The 16,219-nt window shown below is 35.2% G+C and overlaps 1 protein-coding gene across 4 annotated transcripts in view; it reads left to right on the forward strand.

Annotated features, from left to right (window-relative positions):
* The window catches only part of pigg (phosphatidylinositol glycan anchor biosynthesis class G), a 132,431-nt gene that overhangs the window by 40,440 nt on the left and 75,772 nt on the right, over positions 1–16,219 (forward strand). For all 4 annotated transcript variants that reach the window (XM_058797782.1, XM_058797783.1, XM_058797784.1 and 1 more), the window contains exons 6-7: positions 1,288–1,500; positions 9,512–9,729. In XM_058797782.1, the coding sequence (XP_058653765.1) occupies positions 1,288–1,500; positions 9,512–9,729 (431 nt within the window). The remainder of the gene's footprint in view (positions 1–1,287; positions 1,501–9,511; positions 9,730–16,219) is intronic.

Consider the following 16,219-nt stretch of genomic DNA (forward strand, 5'->3'; position numbering starts at 1 on the left):
GTATACATGGATGGATGGATATATAAATTGATGGATGGATGGATAGATGTATAAATGGATCAATAGATGGCTGTATAAATGGATGCATGATTGATGGCTGGAAAGATGGATGGATAGATGTATAAAAGGATGGATGATATATGTCTAAATGGATGGATAGATGTAGTAATGGATGCATGTATAAATGGATGGATGGATAGATGTATGGATGTATAAATTGATGGTTAGAAAAATTGATGGATGATAGATGTGTAAATTGATGGATGTATAAATGGATGTATGGTTGGATAAATGGATTTATAAATGGATGGATGGATGGATAGATGTATAGAGGAATAGATGTATGGATGGGTGGATAGATAGATAGATAGATAGATAGATTCATATTTTGCTGAAATAAAAGAAATTACTTTCTTGTAAAACTCCAGAAAGTGCATCTCATGGACAGAAATGTGCTGTAAAGGTCCTTGCACCTTGAGTCTGAAATTTTCGTATGCGTTTTGGATTTGTCACACACAGAAACCTTGCACACTGAGTCCAATGCGTATTAATTAATCCGTTGTGAGTAAAATTCACAAAACAATACTAGTAGTCTTCATGCAGTGAGGATGATTTTGCTGTCCTCTCTCTCTTCTTAAAAAGAGAAATAGAAAGAGGAAATATGTGACCCTGGACCACAAAACCAGTCATAAGTCGCTTTGTAGCAATAGCCAAAAATACATTGTATGGGTCAAAATTATCGATTTTTCTTTTATGCCAAAAATCATTAGGATATTAAGTAAAGATCATGTTCCATGAAGATATTTTGTAAATTTCTTACCGTAAATAGTTATATCTCGGCCAGATATTGTCCTATCCCAACAAACCATACATCAATGGAAAATTTTACTTATTCAGCTTTCAGATGATGTATAAATCTCAATTTCGAAAAAATTACCTTAAGACTGGTTTTGTCGTCCAGGGTCACATATCAGGTTCATCCAATCCAGAGATTGCTTCGAGAGGAATGAGAGTTCCACCTCTTTATCAAGGAGCAGCGGGATTATCAAAACACCTCTCAAAATACTTGCTACGGATGCAAAAAAATCCAGAAAATCGAACCCGATCCGAATTTTTTATGACAGACAAAAAATTTGGAGACAGTGTGTAAACGTGACTGACACAGTGTGAGGTCGTATTTATTTTTTAACGTGCGAAAATGTCAGACAAAAATTTCAAACTCAGTGTGCAATGACCTCAAATTTTAAAGCTGGTGAGCGGTTAATGATACATATCTTTCTGTTGCAGCGGGATTTGAGGAGCCGGGCGTCCTGGAGCAGGTGGATCTGACCCCCACCCTCGCACTGGGTCTGGGGTTACCCATCTCCAAGAACAGCGTGGGCCATTTGATTCCAGCTGTGTTTGAGGAGTTATCACTCAGAGAACAGCTGCGCCTCCTGCAGATCAACGGACACCAGCTCAGCCGCCTCCTACAGGACAGCAATCCCACCTTCCACAAGGGTGAGTTCACATGTGCAGTACAAAGTTAATACGTACAACAGCATTGCCACAGAGCCATGAGCAGTCCACAAACCATTCAAACACAAATAGCGAGTGATTGGGCTCATTGTATGTCAGGGAAATTGGTTACTCATTGGCCAGTATATGCTGCAAAGTTTATTCAAACTTCATGTCCAAAGTCAGAAGGTCCCAAGACACATTTGAGATGGATAGCTGTCCAGTCACCTCTGGTTTGAGATGTATGCAAGGTCTGACTCTGCCAACTGTAAATGCATCTGGTTGTTCGGACAGATATGTAAACTTTACTCCTCCCAGATGGAGCGTTGTCAGCAGCAGTGGAAGTTTGGGAGCCTCACAATCCACATGTTAATTAGTAATGATTGATGAGACACACGGATGTACCTTAAGCTCCTAATTGCCATGCAAAGAGAGCATTCAACAGAAGATTTTGCTGACTGGCCTTAGCGTGAAGAAAATTTCACTGTATTTGCATATAGCACAGGATTTGCAGGTTTCCGTTGTGTGAAAGCCAAGTTTAAATGGAGTGTGCATCCATTCGGATAGTGGTCTGATCAATCAAGATACATGAAGTGTAAAAAATTCCCAAGAGTTTTTGTCTGAACTGAAATACTCAAATATTGTCTCAAAAAAAGGATAGATGATGTATAAATGGATGGATGGATGGATGCATGTGTAAATGGATAAAATGGAAGGATGGATGGATGAATGAATGGAAGTACTCAAATATTGTCTCAAAAAACAAGATAATGAGGTCTGGATACAAAACCTTTTTTTTCCCCCCCTTGATGTCTTGTTGATGTGTTAATGATTCACATTTTACATGCATAGCTAGTTACACAAGTGCAGTGTTTTAAACTTAAACAGAAAATTATTCAAAATAGTGTTCAGTAATTTAAATAAAGCTGAAATAAAATGTTAAGAAATATCAGAAAAAATATTTTATAAAGCTTGAAGGCCTAAAAACACTGTTTTATTTTGCTTTGCTTTGCTTTGCTTTGTTTTTTAGTTTTACTGTAGTGTAGTTTAGTTTAGTTTTGGTTTGGTTTTAGGTTTAAGTTTAAGGAAAGCTAAAACTGAAATATAAATAAATTCAATCTAAATTTAAGCATTAAAAGCATTTAACAAAATTGCTAAAACTTGTACAAAAAAATACAACTGAAACTGCTATTTAATTATTAAATACTATAAATAATACTAAAGTAACCGAGTCAGGGTCTCTCAGAGTGTCTCTCACACTACAGTCGGCTACTATCTAGGGCATTTGTCTCAAAAAGGCAACAAGCTTCAGTCTTGTAGTCTGTGCTTCAGTTTTCAATCCAGTTCAGTTTTGTTTTCCTGTTTTGCTGCTCTAGTATCAAGCTCATGAAACGCTGTCAGTAACCCGACATAAGAGCATGGGTTTGAGTACACAGACATGACAGGGCATTTAGAGCACTTTAAATCCATAGAAATAAAGAATTTATACCCCAAGCCTAGATGTGTGTTTGTGTGTCCTCTGCTGTCTCTTTAGCAGTTTGGTTGCATTTTCTCTCAGTGGGATATCTGGCCTCCCACAAACATCCATCTCTGGCTCATTCACTTCTCGCATCTTACAGTATTGAGTGTTTTGCTGGGTTATGAGGTGCAAGTGTGTTTATACAGGGTTAGTGTGTTTGATGGTGATGTCTGCTGACATTTTCACAGCCTCATGTTGCTGTTTTCTAAGTGTATGTCTTGTGTAGCCAGACATTTCGACTCCAAACTGTCCACTCAGACAGGAAGAGATTGTTTGACTGACATGTAAAGCAACCAGAAGAGTTCTTTTTGTTTGTGTGTGTGTATGTACCTAAATTTGTTATTAGCACAATAATAGATTGGCATTCAAATTAGTGCACAGCAAAGTCGATCTGTGAGCAGCTGCACAGATGCTGATGCATCCCACCGGATGAGGATCCGCTTTTATGGTGGGAAGAATATGCTAAGCCGGCAGAGCGTATTTTGTTCACAGCTGGCCCGTGCTGTTTGAATGAGAACATGTGACGGGATGAAAATGCGATTTGCCTTTATGTAAACACTGTTTATATATATGCACAAAATGTGGCAATCTGCTTATTCATGCATATGGTTTGATTTTGATTTTTTAAGACTACGTACGTGCCATATTTATTGTTAAATAACTTTTTAATTATCTGTATTTAAATTTTTAAATAATAAATTACTTTTTTTTTGTTTTTTTACAAATACTTGAGTACAAAATGAAATAAGAAAAAAAAAAAATATATATATATATATATATATATATATATATATATATATATATATATATATATATATATATATATATATATATATATATATATATATATATATATATATATATATATATATATATATATATATATATATATATATATATATATATTTATAGTTAATTGATTTATCTATCATTTAATAAAACTAGATCTGGGTTACAACTTTTTTATTTTTTTACTATCTGCATTTGTTTGTGTCTGTTAGTTTTACTTTTTTAAGTATTGTTTAGGACCTGTTAAGCCAAAAAATACATATAAAATACAACAGAATATTTAATTTGATTTTATTTAAATAGATGTACAGACATCGATGTAAAGACATTACTATTTCTTTTTTATAACAATAATCCCATAGTTCCTTATGTTCTGATAACATAACTTGCAACTCTAAACCTGTGTGCTCTAACCTTCTGGAAATTGCATAAAGCCGGCCAATCAGATCAAAGCTTACGATTTCAGCTAACTCTTGAGATTTTTTTTGTGTACGATATGCATTAAACATTGAATTTCCCCTCTTTCACCTGCGCTCGAGTGAAGGTTCAAGAGGCGTGTGGAGGTTGAGATCTGATTGATGAGGACGACATACCACCGCAGCCCACTTTTGTCCTTCCATTTTCTAAGGAAATTCAAAAACTATGAGATTGTTAGAGGTCAGGTGTGACGTACAGGCAGATATTACCTCACTTCACCCGTGTCTGTCTTCCTCTCTTTAGGATGTAGAAACTTCTCCATCATGCTTTGCAGCCTAATGAAGCACTTAATTAAATTGCTGATGAATTATTGTGATTAAGGGGAGAATCATTCATCAGAGTTTTCCTAAGCACATTGACCTGAAAGCGAGACGTCGGAGGTTTTCTCCTGATAACAGTTTTCCCACGGTAACACACCGAGAGCTGAAGCTCATGACGGCGCACTATTAAAATGCAACATGCAGCAGAACCCTGAGTCACACTAGAGATCTTGACCTGCTTTTCCCTGTGTGTGTATGAAGCAGAGGCAGTGCTCAAAAATCTCCATACTTGCATACTGCAGTCTATAGTACATACTGTATAGTGCATACATTTGTTTCTAAATCTTGGAAGTAAATAAAAAGTTATGTTAGTAACTAATTACTTTTTGTAACTACTTTATATATAACTATGTAATATATATTTGACAAATGAAGGGTGTCATCTGGGTATTTCATTCACTATGCACACCATACATACTGCATACTGTAAAAATAGTGATGGTATGATAGTGTGCCATTCCAAAACACCCAGAGGTGTCTTCATTTGTGTCTTTATCAGCACTTTCATCCAGAATGCGTTATGACCTGCATTATTAAGTACAGCCTGAGTGCGCACACAAATCTTTATTAATATAGCTCAGCAAATAAAAGCCTAGATCCCCTTAAACCAGATAGGATCTTCACAGACCATCATCAACACAAATGAGTGATAATTCCAGCATCATATTAGTTCAAAGCTTTATTGAAAGGCATTTTAATGGAAGGTGACGCAGACGTCCTGAGGAGGATCTCAAAGAGGCTGATGTGTGAGGAGACATCCGTCATCATGACAGGATCATCCAGAATCCTGCACTGGCCAGATGCAGAGACACTGTCCTGCCACACACACACACACACACACGAGCCCTGCTGTGTGCTGCGGTTTGTTTGAAGAGCTCTACTGATCTCCCTTCTGCTGTGTGTTGTCCGATCTGTTCCTCATACACTCACAAAACTGTGACACTCAAATGTTTATGTAAGAGGTAGAGTTGTAACATTAGAATTGTCTGTCTGCCTGTCTGCTTGTCTGTCTAATTGCCTATCTATGTCGGTCTGTCTATCAGTCTAGTTGTCTATCTATCTGTCTGTCTTTCTGTCTATTTGTCTATCTAGCTGTCTATCTGTCTGTCTTTCTGTCTATCTATCATCTGTCATTCTGTCCGTTATGTCTGTTTTTGTTCTATCTCTGTCGTTATGTCTATCCTTTAGGCTGTCATTCTGTCTATCATCCTATCTATCCATCTAACTATCTATTTATCATTCTGTCTGTTGTTCTGTCTATCATACTGTCAATTTGTCTGTTGTTCTGTCATTCTGTCTTTTGTTCTGTCTATCTTTGTCTGTTGTTATTGTTCTTTCTGTCATTGTCTATCCATCGTTCTGTCATTCAGTCTGTCTGTCTGCTTCTCTCTCCCTTCTCTTTCCTTGTTTTCTTTATTATTTCCAGCTGTAAATATTCATGGATAATCCCCATTATTCCAGGCTCATCCCAGTTGATGCTCCGTTTGGCTTTTCTCTGACTCTCCTGCTCTGTGATCAATGCTGTGAATTAAACTTTCATTATTTAGCAGAAGCTGCTGTGTCTAAGAGAGGACAGACCATTTTCTGAGAATCATCCTCACAGGCCGAGGTTCCTCATTGCCGTAACGCTATTATGTATCTTGAAGCTCTAATATGCATGACTTTCAGCTGATACTGTGGAAATAACGCTATGTTTCACTGTCATAACACTGCGTAACAGTTGACATGGATTCATGAGCTAATTCAGCATAATCATATAATTGATTAATCACAGCCTCGCTTATTTGTGTTATGACAATAGATGAACGTTCCAGCAAAGTGAATTCATTCATAAGAGAATAGATTCATGAGAAAACGCCTCTAATGTTCTGTTTTACCCGCTAACGCTCAGTAATTGTCCCATTCATCACTTTTTCTCTGGGTTAACATGATCTCCGTCAGCAAATCGTGTTTTGGTTTATCACCTTTTTGTCTTTAGGGTTCACACAGACACCGATTAAGATGCTACATAGCCGCTTGGGAAAAACAAAAACGTCTGGGAAAGAAATATTAAATATTCACAGGTTTCACATGGCCTGGAGGAATGTGTGGCTTCACATACTATCTGTCCTAAGCAGCATGCATGATTAGAATTCATAAGCGAGATGCACTAATCATGCATACTACTTATATACTGTAGTATATAAAGCCACATCATAAGTTAAATATATAGTACTGTATGCCAAAAGTGCTCATACGGTTGATTTTTTGCATGCAGTAAATATTACGAACAACCCCATTGCTCTACGGATGAAGAGGACATTGCAGCCTGAGTGCCTTCATGGACAGTTTTGTGTTTTTTGCATTAGCATCTTAAAGTAATTTAGCTATAGTATTTAAGGCCATTAATTTTGTGCATGCAAACTGTTTGCAACAAAAAACATGTTGTATAAAGATTGGTTCTGTTTGTTTTTCTAAAAAATGTATTTAATTGCATAATATACCGATTAATGAATCGCAAATGAATTGCACATAAGTTAGGGCCAAGAAATCAGCCCAGAAAGGATTATTTCTGAAAGTCTTTATTGTGTTAAATGATAAAAAGCATTGAATGCAAAAGAATAAAATGTAGTTTTAGAAAGAAACATTTTTATTCAATGTTTATTTCGCATAAACTTTAAGCCTGTGGCTTTTTTTTTTTTTTTTCAGAAGCTGCATCTGATAGGTATATTTACACAGACTATTTAGAGGTTGCATGAATTTAATTTGCATGGGTTTAAAAAAAAAAATCATATTGAAATATGATTAAAAAAATGAAAATATGAAACAAAAACAGTGTTGTTTGTAGCCAGTAGTTGGCGATATGCCACTGTCCTAAAAAGTCATTCAGTCATTAATTCGACTGATTAATTCTAGAAAACAGCAAGTGACTCATTTGTAAATTCATTTGTCTATATATTTAAAGTCATTCATTTTGTGCATGCAAACAGTTTGCAACAGTGACTTATTGCATAAAGATGCAATTTTAAGTGCATGCTTTTAATGTGTTATATACAAATGCAGCCTGTGAATGTTCATGGACATGTTTGTGTGTTTTTGCATGCTTTGGAGAGTGTGAGCTTGCATATGTTAAGCCAGAGATGTACATGCAAACAACACATGCTTGGCCAGTGTGTCATCGGTTTTGCATACTTAACGTGTTTAATAACAAACAAGGAGGCGATAGTTTCCTTAATTTGTGTCATTGTTATTCCAAAAGCTGATTTTAACATGTTGACTCTTTTACATGAACGGACTTGCTGAACAAACTGTTTGTCTTTGTCAGTAGTTGAGCTGCAAGACTGTAGAAGTCAGCCATTCATGCCTAATGCATTTAAAAATTGCATTCGCACACAACGGAAAACACACTTGACCCAAGTATGTGACACAAACAAAATGTGTCTGTGTCATTCTACACAGCATCACCTCTGTAGAGAATCAGAGCTCGGAGATGGGGAGAGACACGTTAGAAAGAGAGAGGCACAGAGCGAGACGGAGGTGTCCTGTAGTGAAGCGTCTGGGCGGTATGAGGCAGACGTGCCTGTTAGCTCACTCTGAGATACCGCTGTGAAGGCCCTTAGTGTCTGTCTGCTTTAAAACACAACCAGCAGACACCTGATTCTTATGCAACAGCTTCCTCGTGGTGTCTTCATAACACCGTGGCTCTGTTTCAAAACCTAGTGAGCATTTCAAGGCAGTGTATTTGAATGCTGTTTCTGAAAGATAAATATGCTGTTTTAAACACCTTCTTATGAGATCAGCATCACATTTAATCTTTGAGACGGCAGTCCTGCAATGCATTGCAGTAGGCTCAGTAAAATAAATTGTCTAAATGTTTTTTTTTTTTCCTTTCTGATTTTACTGATTACAGGCTTGCTAAATAATAGGTAAAATAATAGATAACAATAGATAAACCGATTGTAATCGTAATGATTTTTAGAAGTTATGTTATTGTTTTAATTTAATTAAAAAAATAATTTCAATAATTCTCAGTGATTTTGCTGCCTATACAGGCTTGCTAAATATAATCACTTTGTTTTACTAATTGATTTAATTTCATTTCATTTAATGGTCTTTCTCACTGATTTTGCTGCTTACATTATAATTTATTTAATGTATAACAATTTATTTATTTGTATTTATTTATGATGATGATTATGATGATTATAATTGTTGTTGTTGTTTTTTATTATTAAAATGATCTTTTTTTCCTCACTGATTGCAGGCTTGCTAAATAATGGATAACAATAGATAAACAGATTGTAATTGTAAGAATTATTTATTGTGTAATTTAATTTTAAAATGACTGTTTTCTCACTGATTTTGCTGCTTGCAGGCTTACTAAATAATAAGAAAAAAAAACAATAGCTAGCAGGAGATAAATCAATTGTAATTTTAAGGATTTTTTTATTAGTTTTTATTTATTTTTTGTTAGTTATTTTAATATTTTATTTGTATCCATGTTATATTTTTAATTTAATTTAAAAATGTATTTATTTATTTATTTATTTATTTTTATTTATTTATTTTATGTTATTGTGTAATTTAATTGAATTGAATTTAAAAATGACTGTTCTCCCACTAATTTAGCTTGCTAAACAATAAAGAAAACAATAGATAACTGATAAATCGATTGTAATTGTAAGGTTTTTTATTAAGGTTTTTACATTTTTATTTTTATGCATTTTGTTTCTATTTACTTTTATCGTTTAATTAAATTTTTAATTTAATTTAGTTCAAAATCGGTTATGTTCTCATATTTTATTGCTTACAGTCTTGCTAAACAATAGATAAAACAATATCCAACAATAGATAAACTGACTCTTATTGTAAGGTTTTTATTACGGCTTTTTGGAATTATTTTTAGAATGTACCTCTTTCTCTGTCACAGAGGACGGTTACGAGCAGTTTCGCATGGCGGAGAAGTCTCACGGAAGCTGGGTGAAGCTCTATGTGGATGGAAACACGTCAGAGGTTCTGAGTAACATGGGCAAGAAGGTTCTCAAACAGTATCTGGAGGCCCTGAAGGCCATGAGTTCAGCTCTGAGCAAACAGTTGGGCAAATACGACATGTACTCCATGATCATGGGCATGACCTTCATACTGCAGGTGAGATCCGTGCAATCCGAGGCTGTGTTTGCATTACTCACAGTCTGGTTTTGTTCACATCACATTAAGTATGCAGTCTACTCAAACTAAACTTTAATCAAGGTTCTGGCTGTAAAGGTCAGTCAGATTCAGTCCTGAAGTATTTCACATTTTTAACAAGCAGGTTTTGCTTCAGCTATCGTAATTTCACATCTATATTCAGGCAGGTTTTGGCAGATCCTCGTCAGATTCGAACATGTGCTCCTCCACGTCTATCACTTGCAGTCGTAGAGGAAACTAAAGCGTTTAACACTTCATATTACTAATTTCCTGGCGCAAAGTGAATTTGTAAGGTGTATATGTCACAAAATGACACGTGAAAGCAGTTTTAACTAGTGATAAGAAAATTAATTATTTAGAAAGTTGAATCTCTTTCAGAATCTACTGGTGGCCTTTTATAGAGACAATGTGTAGTTTCTTTTTTTTCCAGCATTTGTAAGGGAATTTTGATTAAAATAAATGAGTGAAATGAATGCATTTAAAAAGTATGTCATATAGTGTAAAATAAATGTTTTGTTCTTTATTTAGCAACTTGTGCTAATTTACTGCATTTTATAATGCATTTGTTTTTCAGTATGAGCGCATAATATAATGCATTTTTAGTTAATGTTCATTCATATACTGTATGTGACCCTGGACCACAAAACCAGTCTTAAGTCGCTGGGATATATTTGTATCAATAGCCAAAAATACATTGTTTGGGTCAAAATTATCTTTTTTTTTTTTTTTTTAATGCCATTAGGATGTTAAGTAAAGATCATGTTCCTTGAAGATATTTTGTAAATTTCTTACCGTAAATATATCAAAACTTAATTTGTAATTAGTAATATGCATTGCTAAGAACTTCATTTGGACAACTTTAAAGGCGATTTTCTCAATACTTACCCTCAGATTCCAGATTTTCAAATAGTTACTGTATATCTCGGCAAAATATTGTCCGATCCTAACAAACCATACATCATTGGAAATGTATACATTTCGAAAAATTGACACTTAAGACTGGTTTTGTGGTCCAGGGTCACATATTAAGTTGGATTATCTAAAAATACTGCATTTTTCAAAGAAGTCTCTGCTGCTCACCAAAGCTGAATTTATTTGATCAAAAATATAGTTAAAAACTGTAATATTGTGAAATTTTATTACAATTTCAAATAACTGTTTTCTATATGAATATATGTAAAAATTAGTGCTGTCAATCGATTAAAAAATGTAATCGCGTTAATCACAGTCACGGGCTGTGATTAATCATGATTAATCGCAAATTTAAAATACTAGGATTTACCTGTAAATGTTTTGAAAAAGAAATGCATTAAAAGGAATGAGACATAATCCTTATTCTTTTATCTTTATTCTTTTGTTTTTATTCAGCCATTATCAGGCTTTATACTGGCAATAAAACGTTTACCAAGCCACATGGCTTCAATCCCAGTATACATTTACCCAACTATTATCAAAAGTATTTCTAAATAAATACAAAAAATAATTTTCTTGTGACCTTATGAAGTATTATGACAAAATGCATTATGAAGAAGAATTGGATCTGTTCTGCAGCTGCATTAGAGCTAACATTAGCATCATACTTCATAAGACAATTTATGAGATTAATAGTACACTTTTACTCAGAACTCACTTCAAACCACCATTGAGTGTTTGTAATAACTTCCTTTTAGGATCACATGTGGAATTTGGTCATTTACTGTTGTTAAAATATTGCTATTTATAGCCTTTTATATCGCTGCACAAATTAGCATTTCAGATGTACACATTCAATCTCTAGAAAATCACATACAGACCATATCTATCGTAATCCTGTGCTTATTATTTTATATAATCTATAGTGACTGTTGTCATGTTTATTTCTGCTGCTCTGGCTGAAACTCACGTTGTTTGATGTTACAACCGCCTCTCCGTTCTTAAGTTTCCAGGGACACATTCCAAGTATAATACGCATTAGTAAAAGGATCTATTTTATTTGTCTATATACACTTTGAGCGGCCGCGGTACATTATAAAAGTAGCCCAAAAAACCGCAACCCGCTCTGTCATTTTTCCAGCGACTGTATTTTCAAAATAGTCCACTTGTGCCGTTACCCTGGCAACACTGTGCTGTACCCTCATCACACAATGATAGATAACCTTCCGCGCTGCGATGACGGGAATAAGTTGGGGTCAAACCTTATCAAGCAATTAATCTGCATTAAAAAAATATTAACGCGTTAATTTTTTTTGATTAATCGCATGCGTTAACGTTGACACCCCTAGTAAAAATATAATTTATTTCTGTGGAGTAGTGATGCTGAAAATTCAGTTTTGATCAGTGTCACATGATCCTTCAGAAATCATTCTAATATGCTGATTTGCTGCTCAAGAAACATGTATTATTATCAATGTTGAAAACAGTTGTGCTGCTTTTAGATTTTTTGGAAAAAAAAGAGAAACTTTTTCAGGATTCTTTAATGAATAGAACGTTCAAAAGAACAGCATTTATTTAAAACCGAAATTTTTTGTAACATTAGAAATGTATTAGAAACGCTAGATCTTCCAACACAAGAATCTTACTGGCCCCAAACATTTGAACGGTACTGTACATTTCATTTGCCATTATTCATTCAATTACGTCTTTTATTTACAGTATATATCAACCATCGGTCACCAATACTCTCAATGCCGCCATTGAAAATATATGAGTGCAACTAGTTTAAGATTAGCTGAAGATTTGTAGATAAATGTGGAATTTAGCTGCTGATCTTAAATGAGAGGTAAAAGGATTAAACTGCTTTAAAGTGTGTGTGAAGAGTTTAATGGTTTACTGCTTTGTGTTTGTTGTTTACTGTGGTGTCTGTGACCAGCTGCCTTTGTCATTCTCTTTTATTCTGCTCCATTTATGAGAAACTATAAACCTTAGAAAGAATAGATGCGTGACTCTCATGAAAACAGTAGAGGTCATTTCACTCAAGATTATTGTGCAATAAACAAGAAACCATGTTTTGTAAAGCCAGTTTGTAGAACTTTTAAATTGTGCACTAATGCACACACAGTCTTTCTGGTTGACTGTAAATTTGTGGAAAAATGTATTTTTCAGTTGTTTGCTGGCTGAACGATCAGCACCGTGGTACACAACTGCTCCATACAGCTTAGTTTCAATAAATTTCTATTTCATTCTTTTACTTCCGTCGGCCGATAATAAGGTGAACGGCGTTGAGACGTGAGTTGAGAGTGGAGTTCGGAGGTCTTACAGTGGCGTGAAGGAGGATCAATGTCTGGGTTTGAAGGACTGCGGCCTCTCGTCTCATTTACACCCCTCACCCTGCCAACTCATTATGAGCTTGATTAGTCCCTCTCTTCTCTGTAATTAACAATAAAGAGCTTGCCAGCCCTCACGGCAGAGTTCAGATCCAGCCTGGTGCGGGTTGTTGAAGTAGGAGAGCCCTTCGGAGAGTCTTCCGGAGTTTATTCCTTCAGCCTTTCAGTTTTGGATTTGGATTTCCACTGTTTCTTATTTCCTCAAGTCAACATGAAATCAAAACCCTATTTGCTTTCCTAACACACATTCCTGTTTTTTTTTTTGGGCCTATTTCATCAGTACAGATTATTCCTGTAAAGATATTTGTTTTATGCATTTCATAATCTTTCATTAATATGTGATAAACAGCATTCCTTTTTTTGGGAAACAATGTTAACCAGTAGCTATTAAGCACTGTTTTAAAGGGATGGTTCACCCAAAAATGAAAATTCTGTCATTTAATTACTCACCCTCATGTCATTCCACTCACCCGTCAGACCTTTGTTCATCTTCGGAACACAAGTTAAGATATTTTTGATGAAATCTGAGAGCTTTCTGACTCTGCATAGACAGCAATGTAACGGACACGTTCAAGGCCCAGAAGCGTAGTGAACTCCGAAACTTTCATCCGTCATAAAAAAAAACGAAAAAAAAAACCGGACCGAGTTCGAATGTCTGCGTTTTCGCATCCGTAGCATGCATTTTGATAGGAAAGGATGACAAATGCGAGAAATACAAAAAACACATACAAAAGTTTCGGACTCGGTGTCCAAGGACATTTAGGCTACATTTACACTAGTGCGTTTTCATTTTTAAACGCATAACTTTTGCTACGGTTACGCCTGTCGTTTACACTACTCTGCCATTTTCGACCCTCGAAAACGTTGCAGACCCCGTTTTAGTTTGAAAACTCCGGGGTTGCGTTCACATTTGACCGTTCCAAGCATGCAGACGTGTCTGCCATCTAAATAATAGGAAATCTAATTCATATCTATGGTTGTACCTGCATGAATGGTCATGTGACATGCGTTTCAGTTGTGTAGTAGTGTAGACGAAAACGCAGTAGTCGAAAACGAAAACGCACTAGTGTAAACAGGGCCTTAGTGAGCAGAAGAGGTTTGATACAGTATGTTAATATGAGAGTCATATGTTAATGCACTCATGGTTGTGACATCATAAGCATTATTTTACAGCTTAGGCCTTGAGAGAAAGTTTTGCTTTTTGCAACATTTGCCTTTTCAAAGTTAGGTTGATGGGTTTGTATATGTTTAGAGGACTGTGGTGCCACAAACTACACTGCAAGCACGTAATTCAGCTACTCTTGTGGTGTAGATGCGGTATTAGACTGTCAGCACGCTAAAACCCTCTCTGAGAAGATGCATGTCTAAATCCATCCCTTAAAATCTGCGCTGCTACAGCCATCAAAGCAGCTCTTTTGAAACCAATTCACCACCTTCAAGAATAAACACAATTACTGTCAGACTTCAAATCGCCTGTCGTGAGTGATGTTGCCTTTATGCACAATCCATAGCTTTTAGTTTATTTGCAAAGACTATGATAGTTTTGTGCAATAGAAGATTATAGTTATTTATTTGTTATAGTTATTTAGCCTGTTTATTTGTTCAGTATCTCTCAGATACCATATTTAATGTGCAATTGACGGCATGCACTACTGTTCAAAAGTTTGGGGTCAGTAAGTTTTATTTATTTATTTATTTGAAAGAAATGAATGCTTTTATTCAACAAGGACACTTTAAACCGAAGTGACAATAAAGATGTTTATAATGTTACAAAAGATTTCTTTTACAATGAAATGCTGTTCTTTTGGACTTTCTAGAATCAAAGGATCCTGAAAAAAAGTAACACAGTTTCCACAAAAATATTAATGTTATATATTCAATACTGGAGTAATGTCTGCTAAAAATTCAGGTTTGCATCACAGGAATAAATTACATTTTAAAATATATTCAAATAGAGAACAGTTATTTAAATTGTAATAATATTTCACAATATTACTGTTTTTACTGTATTTTGGATAAATTAAATGGAGATTTGCATTTGAAAATATACAGTTATGGTCTCTATTAAGACCTTAGGATCTGATTCAACAGAAAATATAAATCACTTGACCGCAGCAATCATTTCCAATCCTCTACGAGGAAAGGAGACCAGGGTTTCTCCATCTCGTATGACCCACTGGATGCCCTCAAACCTTCTGACATTCTCCAGTCCCACATCCCAGTGGACGCTGTGTCCTTTAGATCTCATTGACCGGATGAGGTATCGACTGCTTGAAGACTGTAGTACTTCAATAATGGATTGCACTTAGCAAATACAGCTGTTGAACCATGGCAGGGAAAGGTCTTTAGCTCTCACACACATATAGCATGCATCAAATGTGCTGATTTCATCAATTCTGCAGACCTGGAAAAAAACGGTATCGCAACCGCAGAAGATGAACAGTGTTATAGTATATCTCCTCCATAAAGCTTTGAAAAAGAAGTGCTGTTTTAAATTAATCTCTATGAAGAGTGACTGATGTTAACATGCTTATGAAGATAAATGTTTTGGTAACATTAGTTAATAGTAGTTAATGCGTTAACTAAAATGAACTAATAATGAGCAATTCATTTGTTACAGTTTTTATTAACATGAACTAACAATGAACTGTTATATTTTTATTAAGTCATGTTAGCTCAGGTCCATTAACAGATTTTGATTTTAATAATCTATTGGTAATTTTTTTTGTTAACTAATGTAGTTAATGTCAACAAATGAAGCTTTCAGGTGCAAGTGTACTTGTTTTTTGTTGTTGTTTTTTTTCTTAAGTCTCTATATTTCCCCAACGGAATGTGTTTCTTTGTTATTCAAGGTACCAGATTCTTTGTAAAGCTGCCTTCTCTTGAGGTTAAGCGCATGAAATAACATCATTTAGATTCCATTGGCGCCTGTAAGACTCTGCGTGTCTCCTGAGGGCAGATTCCACATAAATTAATAGCAAAGCGTCTCCCCAGAGTCGAACCAACAACAAATACACATCTGAAATGAAACTTTTCAAATGACTTTTCAAAAGTATCATAGTGTAAATGGGGCAGCTGTTGTTCAGGGTGATAAAGCCAAATTCATTCATTCGACCACTGAAGGCCTGCAATTAAAAGCAAACTTAAAT

This window comes from Onychostoma macrolepis, chromosome 14 (genome assembly GCF_012432095.1).
Source record: "Onychostoma macrolepis isolate SWU-2019 chromosome 14, ASM1243209v1, whole genome shotgun sequence".
Taxonomy (NCBI): Eukaryota; Metazoa; Chordata; class Actinopteri; order Cypriniformes; family Cyprinidae; genus Onychostoma; species Onychostoma macrolepis.